The sequence below is a fragment of the Hyperolius riggenbachi genome, chromosome 2 (assembly GCF_040937935.1).
Source record: "Hyperolius riggenbachi isolate aHypRig1 chromosome 2, aHypRig1.pri, whole genome shotgun sequence".
Taxonomy (NCBI): domain Eukaryota; kingdom Metazoa; phylum Chordata; class Amphibia; order Anura; family Hyperoliidae; genus Hyperolius; species Hyperolius riggenbachi.
The window spans coordinates 429,666,636-429,677,337 of NC_090647.1; the positions used below are offsets into that span (position 1 = coordinate 429,666,636).

Consider the following 10,702-nt stretch of genomic DNA (forward strand, 5'->3'; position numbering starts at 1 on the left):
CATCTTCTTCTTCATCTTCTTCATCTTCTTCATCTTCTTCTTCTTCTTCTTCTTCTTCTTCTTCTTCATCATCTTCTTCATCTTCTTCATCTTCTTCTTCTTCTTCATCATCTTCATCTTCTTCATCATCTTCTTCATCTTCTTCATCTTCTTCTTCTTCTTCATCATCTTCATCTTCTTCATCATCTTCATCTTCTTCATCATCTTCATCTTCTTCATCATCTTCATCTTCTTCTTCTTCATCTTCTTCATCTTCTTCTTCTTCATCTTCTTCATCTTCATCTTCTTCATCATCTTCATCTTCTTCTTCATCTTCTTCTTCTTCTTCTTCTTCTTCTTCTTCTTCATCTTCTTCTTCTTCATCTTCTTCATCTTCTTCTATATCGTCTTCTTCTTCACTTATTTCTCTTTTCAAATTTTTTTTTTAAAGAAATGCAGCTATTTTTGAGCGTAACAAATAGCTGGTGGCGCACGCATGTTGGAAGCGCCATTGTATGTGCTCCCTGGCAGTGGAAACACACAGACAGCAGGAGGTAAATTCAGCAGCAGGAGGAGGAGGATGAGTGTGTGGCAGCAGGCAGTCAATGAGGCAGGCAGCGTGACATAATAGCCCTGGTACCTAGCGGTGATACCAGGGCTGTAAATAAACACAGCAGGCAGGAGGTCCAAGACAGCGGTCGTGCAGCCCACATTGTGTCCAATACACAACTGGGACAACACAGTTTTCAACCCGGGCACCTCAGAAAAATTAAACCTTTTTTTTTTTTTTTTTATGGTTTTGTAGTTTTGGTTTTACAACCAATTACACAGATATAGCTATTTTTTGACGTAATAGCTGGTGGCAGAGTGGCAGCAGAAGGTAAATCTGTGTACCCTGGCAGTGGGAAACACAGACAGACAGCAGCAGCAGGAGGAATGGAGGAGTAGTGTGAGTGTGGCAGCAGGCAGGCAGCGTGATACCAGGCCGTAAATGAACACAACAGGAGGTCCCAGACAGCGGTCGTGCAGCCCACATCGTGTCCAATACACAACTGGGACAACACAGTTTTCAACCCGGGCACCTCAGAAAAATTAAACCTTTTTTTTTTTTTAATGGTTTTTTGGTTTTGTTTGTAAAACAAATTACACAGATATATAGCTATTGTTTGACGTAATAGCTGGTGGCAGAGTGGCAGCAGAAGGTAAATCTGTGTACCCTGGCAGTGGGAAACACAGACAGACAGCAGAAGGGCAGTACACAGCAGCCCACTGTAGGTGTAAAATGTGTGGCTGCAGGCGACGTAATAGTCAAAGTGAACCAGGCTGGCTTAGTGAGCAGGAGCCAGGAGGTGGTAAAGGGTGGTAAGGCACATTAACGATGGTTCTTAGCCAGTTCATGTCCCCCTCTCGCCGACAACAGGGGCCAGGAACTCGCCTTCCACCCACGCCTGGTTCATCTTGAGAAACGTCAGTCTGTCCACAGACTTGTGAGACAGACGTGAGCGTTTCTCGGTGACCACACCACCAGCTGCACTGAAGCAGCGCTCGGACAGCACGCTGGAAGGGGGGCAGGACAGCACTTCCAGGGCGTACTGCGCCAGCTCGCTCCAGATCTCCAGGCGCTTGACCCAATACTCCATGGGATCAACAGGGGCATCGCTGTCAAGCCCGCTGTAGGACCCCATGTAGTCAGCCACCATGCGGGTCAGGCGCTGGCTGTGACCGGTGGAGGATGCTGCTGCATGCACCTCCTCTCTAGTCACTGCTGCCGGAGCCTCTACAGTCCTGTAGAGCTCGTGGCTGAGAGACAGCAGGTCTGTGGGGCGCTTGCTGCTGGATGCAGGCACCTGCTGCTGCCTCTGTGCTGGCTGCTGGACAGTGGGGGTGGAAGGCTGGGGGAAGGCTTCCTCCAAGCGCTCAACAAGGGCCTGCTGCAAGCTCCTTATTTGTTGCGCTGGGTCTCCTCCTGCAGGCGGCAGGAACTGGCTCAACTTCCCCTTGAGGCGTGGGTCCAACATCATGCTGATCCAGATGTCCTCCCTCTGCTTCATCTGGATCACCCTGGGGTCTCTGCGCAGGCACGTCAGCATGTGCGCTGCCATTGGGAAGAGGCGGGCCACGTCTGCTGGCACATCGACGGCAGTGCTGCTGTCCTCATCCTCCTCCTCTGCCTTGTCAGCCTCATCCTCTCTCCACCCCCGCACCAACTCAGCTGCACTGTGCTGATCCCCCTCATCAGCAGCAAGGTCAGGGACCTCCACCAAGTCCTCCTCCTCCTCCCCCTCAGAGGTGGACTGTGCAGCTGCTTGCCGCTCCTGCTGGTCCAAGGCTGCCGCTCCCTGTTCCAGCAAAGCATCGAGGGCCCTGTTCAGCAGACAAACCAGGGGCACCCACTCGCAGACCATAGCATGGTCCCTGCTCACCATGTTAGTGGCCTGCAGAAAGGGAGCCAGCACTAAGCACACCTGCTGCATGTGCCTCCAGTCATCATCGGGGACGATGGACGGGATGTTGCTGGTCTTGTCCCTTCTCTGAGCGGCGGAAACAGTGGCCAGGGCAAGGTACTGTTTGACAGCGCGCTTCTGTTCAACCAGACGCTCCAACATCGCCAGGGTGGAGTTCCAGCGAGTCGGAACGTCAAGGATCAGCCGATGGCGTGGCAGATCCAGCTCCTTTTGCACGTCTTCCAGGCTCGCACAGGCTGCAGCCGAGCGCCGGAAGTGACGCACAACGTTCCTTGCCATTTCCAGCAGTTCGCCCATCCCCTGGTAGGTGCGCAAGAACTTCTGCACCACCAGGTTCAGCACGTGGGCAAGACAGGGGATGTGGGTCAGGTTTCCCCTGTCTATTGCGGCAACCAGATTGGCCCCATTGTCGGCCACCACCTCTCCGACTCTGAGGCCTCTGGGGGTCAGCCAAATCCTCTCCTGCTCCTGGAGTTTGGCCAACACATGGGTTGCCGTCAGCTTGGTCTTCCCAAGGCTGACCAAGTGCAGCAGCGCTTGGCAGTGGCGGGCCTTCACGCTGCTGCTGAGGCGGGGGGTTTGGCCAGGTGTGCCGGAGGATGGCAGAGGATCGGAGGAACCTGCTGCAGTTCCCCTGACCCTGCGGGGTGGCACCACCCACTGTGTTGCTGCTGCTGCTGTGCCCGCTGCTGCTCTCCCATCCTCACCCCCTTCCACCAAGCTGACCCAGTGGACAGTGAAGGACAGGTAGCGGCCTGTCCCGAAGCGGCTGCTCCAGGAGTCCATGGTGACGTGGACCCTTTCACCAACCGCGTGCTCCAGCCCTCGCTCCACATTGGCCATCACAAAGCGGTGCAGTGCAGGAATGGCCTTGCGGGAGAAAAAGTGTCTGCTGGGGAGCTGCCAGTCTGGGGCTGCGCAAGCAAGCAGCGCACGAATGTCGCTCCCCTCCTGCACGAGCGTGTACGGCAGGAGTTGGGAGCACATGGCCCGTGCCAGCAAGCCGTTCAGCTGCTGCACGCGACGGCTGCTGGGAGGCAGAACCCTAACCACCCCCTGGAAGGACTCGCTCAAAAGGCTCTGGCATGGCCTTTTGCTGGCACGGGAATCAGCAGACACAGCGGAGGAGGCCACTGAGGACTGGCTGCCAGAACAGGCCTCAGTGTCGGCGGCAGGAGTTGCAGAGGGGGGAGGAGCAGTGCGTTTCCGCACTCCTGCTGGTGCTGCTGGAGGAGCAGGAGGGCGGGTGGCTGCTGTTGCTGCTGCTGCTGAAGGCTGTGCAGTGATGGGTGTGGTGCCACTGCCAGCACCAGATGCCTTCAGCCTCTGGAACTCCTGATGCTGGTGGAAATGTTTCGCAGCAAGGTGGTTGATGAGCGAGCTGGTGCAGAACTTTAAGGGGTCTGCACCTCTGCTCAACTTCCGCTGACAGTGGTTGCAAGTGGCGTACTTGCTGTACACTGTGGGCATGGTGAAAAAGCGCCAGATTGGTGACAGAAACATCCCCCTACGGCATGGAAGCGCTGCTGCCTGTCTCCCTGTGGTGGTTGGGGGGGGGGCTTGGGGGGCTTGGGTGCGGCTGGTGGTGGTACTGGCAGATGCTGCTGCTGCTGCTGCTGAGCCTGAGACACCAGCAGGCTGTGGGACCTGCCTACTGCTGCTGCCAATGCTTGCAATGATGCGCCTCCTTGCAAGGCCCACAAGAGCATCCTCCTCCTCCTCCTCCTCCTCAGAGCTGCTGAGGACGACATCCCCTGGAGGTGGTGGCACCCAGTCTCTGTCTGTCACCGGGTCATCATCATCCTCCCCCTCCTGAAACATGTCCTGCTGGGATGAGGACCCCCCAAACTCCTCTCCTGATGCATGGATGGGCTGCTTGACTGTCGCCACAGTCTTGCTGTCCAATCCCTCATCCCCCAAAGTGCCCATCAGCATCTCCTCCTCAAAATCGCCAACAACAGCAGACAATTGACTCATGATGCCTGGGGTCAAAAGACTGCTGAATGACAGGTCGCCAACTGACGGTGAACTGGCCTCCTCCCCAGGCCCTGCTGGGCGGCTGCTGCGAACAGGGGTGGTGGTGAGGGTGGAGGCCTCGGATGCAGAGCTGATGGCGGGCTGCTCATCCTCCGTCATCAGTTGCACCACAGTGTCTGCATGCTTTTCCTCAATGGGACGTTTCCGACCCGGCTGGAGGAAAATCGGAGCAGGTGCTACACGCTGCTGCTGCTGTGTCTCTGCAGCGTGAGTTGCAGATGCTCCTGCTGGGCAGCGCCCAAGGCGTCCACGGCCAGTGGCTATGGGAGGAATGTTAGCCACTGACGCTGCTGCTGCTGCTGCGGAACTGTGCATGGTGGCGCGCCCGCGCCCGCGGCTTGCCACAATGCTGCTCCCTCTCCTCCTGATTCCCTTGCTGCCCTTCCCCTTGCCCAAACCGCGCTGGCTGCCACTTCCAGACATCTTCGATGTTTTGGGCGTATAGACAAAAGTTTTTTAAAAGGGCGGGTGAAAAGTGGGGTACTTTAATGGAGTGGGTTGGTGGGTGAGGTGACTGAGTGAGTGTCCCTAGTACAGTAAGTAAGCCAAGTATGAATCCAGGCTAGCACACCATTCACGTTGCAGTAATCTTCTTTATTGCTACATCAGCACATCAAAGTGACAATTGTTTCGGGGCCAATAACAGGTCCCCTTCATCAGACAGTGCGTTTGTCTGCACTGTCTGATGAAGGGGACCTGTTATTGGCCCCGAAACAATTGTCACTTTGATGTGCTGATGTAGCAATAAAGAAGATTACTGCAACGTGAATGGTGTGCTAGCCTGGATTCATACTTGGCTTACATGATTTGGTGCCTGGGCTTAGCACCGACAGGCTATGCACCCACCCCAGGGTAAGGTGTGCCACCCCCACTTCCTTTCTGTTGTGTAGTACAGTAAGTAAGTAGTAACAGTCAGGAAGTACAACTAGCAGTTACAATAATCAGTAGTAATCACAAGTAAATTTAGTGTGTGTACACTACAGACAGTGAGTGCTCGCACGCGCAAACACGCGCAGGAGCTAGCCTATGAACAGTGACTGAGTGAGTGTCCCTAGTACAGTAAGTAAGTAAGTAGTAACAGTCAGTAAGTACAACTAACTAATTACAATAAGCAATCAGTTATCAGAAGGAAATAGAGTGTGTGTAGTGTGTGTACACAGACAGTGAGTGCACACACGCAGGAGCTAGTAGCCTATGAACAGTGACTGAGTGTCCTAGACTCCTAGTACAGTAAGAGTAAGTAGTAACAGTAAGTACAACTAACTAATTACAATAAGCAATCAGTTATCAGAAGGAAATAGAGTGTGTGTAGTGTGTGTACACAGACAGTGAGTGCACACACGCAGGAGCTAGTAGCCTATGAACAGTGACTGAGTGTCCTAGACTCCTAGTACAGCAAGAGTAAGTAGTAACAGTAAGTACAACTAACTAATTACAATAAGCAATCAGTTATCAGAAGGAAATAGAGTGTGTGTAGTGTGTGTACACAGACAGTGAGTGCACACACGCAGGAGCTAGTAGCCTATGAACAGTGACTGAGTGTCCTAGACTCCTAGTACAGTAAGTAGTAACAGTAAGTACAACTAACTAATTACAATAATCAATCAGTTATCAGAAGGAAATAGAGTGTGTGTAGTGTGTACACAGACAGTGAGTGCACACACGCAGGAGCTAGTAGCCTATGAACAGTGACTGAGTGTCCTAGACTCCTAGTACAGTAAGTAGTAACAGTGAGTACAACTAACTAATTACAATATTCAATTACAATAATCAATCAGTTATCAGAAGGAAATAGAGTGTGTGTAGTGTGTACACAGAAAGTGAGTGCACACACGCAGGAGCAGCTAGTAGCCTATGAACAGTGACAGTGAGTGTCCTAGTACAGTTACAGTATATAACTACAATACTAATACAATCAGTAGTAAAGGACAGCAGAAATACTGGTATAGAATAGAGAGAAATAAACAGAGGACAGGAGGACAGCTGCCCACACAGGCAAGGCGGACAGCTGCCCACACAGGCAAGGCCCTGAGGCCTAAAGCTGTAAGCCTGCAGCAGCTGGCCTGTCTCTATGTAACACAAAAGCTACTAACTAAAATACAATGTCTAACTAACTAACAACAATATAGGTGTGTATAGGAGGTGTATGTGAGCAAAAACGCTAGGTAAATGACCACAATAAAGCTCTTGCTAAGCCAAAGCACAAAGGAGCAACTCTCTCTCTATGCAAGTCTCAGGCAAGGACGGAGAAACGTAACATGGCGGCCGCTATTTATAGGGTAGGGGCTGGCCAGGGTCCCCCTCTGTGATTGGCTGCCGTCAGAGGGCCTGGGAGCCCTCTGATTGGCTCTAAGGACATCAATCTGGGCTATGACGCTATTCGAGCTCGGTACCGAGCTCGAATAGCGCCGTTTGCTCGAATAGCTCGAATAGTGAATGGGCTATTCGAGTGTACGCGAATAGCCCATTCGAATAGCTACAGCTATTCGGACCTCGAATACCGAGCTCGAATAGCTGGAAAAGAGCTCGAATATTCGAGCTACTCGAATATTCGAGCTCTGCTGAGCACCATATCCTATAGCCGAGCTCCCAGCTCTATATACTATAGCCGAGCTCCCAGAACTATATACTATAGCCAAGCTCCCACTCCCAGCACTATATACTATAGCCGAGCTCCCAACATTATATACTATAGCCGAGCCCCCAGCACTATATACTATAGCCGAGCTCCCAGCATTATATACTATAGCCGAGCCCCCAGCACTACAGGTATATACTGTAGCCAAAATCCCAGCACTATATACTATAGCCAAGCTCCCAGCACTATATACTATAGCCAAGCTCCCAGCACTATATAATATTGCAGAACCCCAAGCACCATATACTATAGCCGTGCTCCCAGCACTATATACTATAGCCAAGCCCCCAGGAATATATACTATAGCCAAGCTCCGAGCACTATATACTATAGCCAAGCTCCCAGCACTATATACTAGAGTTGAACCACCTTCCCCACCGCTGTGCCTACAGCTTCCCCTTCTCTGTGTTTGCCCCTCCTGCTGGGGGGACACCTGGCTACCTATTCTGGGGACTACTATACCCCTGCCTACATATACTGGGGACATATACCCCTGGCTACATATACTGGGGACATATACCTCTGCCTACATATACTGGGGACATATACCCCTGGCTACATATACAGTACTGGGGACATATACCTCTGGCTACATATACTGGGGATATATCCCCCTGCCTACATATACTGGGGACATCTATACCCCTAGCTACCTATTCTGGGGACATTTATACACCTGGCTACATATATTAGGGACATCTATACCCCTGGCTACCTATACTGGGGACATTTATACGCCTGGCTACCTATTCAGGGGACTACTATAGACCTGCCTACTTATTCTGGGGACACCCCCTGACTACATATACTGTGGACATATACACCTGCTTACATATAATTGGGACACATATACACCTGGCTACATATACTGGGGACACATATACACCTGGCTACCTATTCTGGGGACACCTATAGGCCTGGTTACTTCCACTGGGGACACCTATAGACCTGGTTACCTATACTGGGGGCACCTATTTTGGGGAACTGCTGCCAGATTAACTGTATTTTTGGGAAACCGCTGCTCCAGATTAAGTGTATTTTGGGGAACAGCTGCCAGATTATGTGTATGTTGGGGGAACCACTGCTTCCAGATTATGTCTATTTTGGGGGAACCATTGCCATATTATCTGTATTTTGGAGGAACCTCTGCCAAATTACGTGTATTTTTGGTGAAATACTGTCAGATTACATGTATTTTGGGGGGAAACACTATAGCAGAGCTCAAACTTCCCTGGCAGACCTTTTATACCACTGCTAAGGTCATGTATATTTAGCCCCACCCACATTCTGTTGCGTGGCCATGCTCCTTTTTTGGCACGGCACGCAGGTCCCTCCTTAGGGGGCGCATTAATAGTCTTTATCCCCAGACGCTGAAAGCCCTAGCTACGCCTCTGGAGACAGACTTATGCACCCTCTCAGCATAGTAAAAGTAGAAAATATTTTTTGTTATAACTGCCTCAAACTTTATAGATATAATACAGTTTGTACATTTTACAGGTGGAAAAGGCATGGCTGGCTGGGAAGGTGGCATTCGTGTCCCGGGTATTTTCAGGTGGCCTGGTGTCATTCCTTCTGACACAGTAATTGATGAACCCACAAGTCTTATGGATTTATTCCCAACTGTGGTGGGTTTGGGAGGTGGAAAACTTCCAACTGACAGGTTTGTTTCATTGCAGGTTTTAATTGTGCAGTGCCATTATTTAGTTAGTATATTGTTGGTATAGGTATATCATTTAAAGCTGATCAAGTGCATCGTCTTGCATTGTCAAAGTAGCTGTATAATGGCTGGTGTTTAGTTGGATAACCAACATACCTGGGACACCTTTTACTTCCTGGGTTGCGACTTGGCTTCCTATTGGAGGAAGCAAAGAAAGGTGGAGAGCGACGGGGGGAGCACGTTATCGAGAGGGCGATGCTGCGACGCTGACTGACAGCCTCACATAAATAAAGCTAGGTAGCGACAAGCAGATTGCCGCTGGCCTGGCGATCTTTTAAGGAGGTGCAGCGTGGCGCGGGGGGGGGGGGGGGGCTGGCAGCGGCGGTACAGTGACCAAGAGGCATGTCATTGTGCACACGACATGCCTCTGGGTCCTATTAAGATTATAATATGCAGGAGCGTAGCAATAGGGGGTGCAGAGGTAGCGACCGCATCGGGGCCCTTGGGCCAGAGGGGCCCCAAAGGGCCCTCCCTTAACTACAGTATTAGCTCTGTATTGGCCCTGTGCTCATAATAATCACTTCTATAGATACTTTGAATAGTAATAATCATTAACACACTGTTCCCCATCCCCCTCTTGCACCCCTGACACTGTAGTTGCCATTGGCAGGTTTTGGTGCGCCGTATCAATTGTTATGTATTGAGTGCTTAGGGGGGCCCCATAGTAAAACTTGCATCGGGGCCCTCAGCTCCTTAGCTACGCCACTGATAATATGCCACCTCGGGTTCTCTTAAAGGACTGAAGTTGAACATCCATGACCGAGAGTGAACTGACCCAGACCTGCTAAAGAAAAGCAGAGACAGCTTCTAGTAAGCTGCAAAGCTGTATAGACTTTTTTTATTGCTAGTGTAACTCCCATAAGAAGGTTACAAAATATTATTACACATTTGCCTTCTGTAAAATGGCCACAAGATGGCAGTACTGAGTCTCTCAGCCTTTGGAACTAAATGGGTGCATGGGAGAGAGAGCAAGTGTCAGAAAAGGTGGGATAGACTGTTACCAAGGATCCAATATGCAAATTAGGGGAATTTGCTGGAACGTTCCAGCAACCCCACGTGGCCAGTCAGAGAGTTACTGCCCAGGCTCAGGTAGACCAGGATGTAGCTGGAGGGAACAGTCTGAGACCAGAGAGAGCGCACCAGAGAGAGGAAGGAGAAGGACTTACGCCAGGAGCTGGTGGTGCGGAGTGGGCAGGAGGTGACACAGAGAGGCCGTAGCAGTTGCTCGGACAGTGAGAGGGGACCCAGCGGCCATAGGAGAGACCAGAGCAGTAAGGACAGCTGCAGCAGGCTGGACAGTGACTGGAGGCCGGAGGAGGCAGACCCTGCCCAGACCCGAGCCATACCAGAGGCCACAGACAGATGAGTACAGGCCTGCGGGCCAACTTCAAGCCAGAGAGTGTGTTTTAAAGTGGTATTGCTAGAGACTGTTAGTGTGAGAAAGCCTTCCACACACAGCGACATTGTGCTAAGAGAAGCTACTGTTGATAAGAAGTACATTGCATGTTCAGGCCTAGCTGCTGCTGATAGACAGTCGTAAGCCTCCCTAAAGTACCCGCATAGCTGACACAGCCCCTGCCAGCATTAAGGTTTGGTTGATAAAGAGACATTGTCCCTGTCAAGTCCGTTTCGAGTCAGGAGTTGAGTTACAAGTTACAAGGTCTTTAGTTGATGTGTTCTGCAGAGTTAACAGGAGTGAGATATTTAAAGTCAACCTGTCAGCATTACAGTGGAAGAGTTGTCACATTGCATGTTATGATATTTATGATATTAAAGTGTGCTGCAGGAGCAACCTTGTGATACCTGAGCAAGATACAGAGTTAACAGATTTGGATTACAAGTTTTGCATCAACGCTAATTCAGAGT

General features: G+C 50.9%; 1 protein-coding gene across 3 annotated transcripts in view; it reads left to right on the forward strand.

Annotated features, from left to right (window-relative positions):
* The window catches only part of LOC137546907 (arylsulfatase D-like), a 57,277-nt gene that overhangs the window by 39,670 nt on the left and 6,905 nt on the right, over positions 1-10,702 (forward strand). For all 3 annotated transcript variants that reach the window (XM_068269933.1, XM_068269935.1, XM_068269934.1), the window contains one exon: positions 8,617-8,779. In XM_068269933.1, coding sequence (XP_068126034.1) covers positions 8,617-8,779 — 163 coding nt within the window. The remainder of the gene's footprint in view (positions 1-8,616; positions 8,780-10,702) is intronic.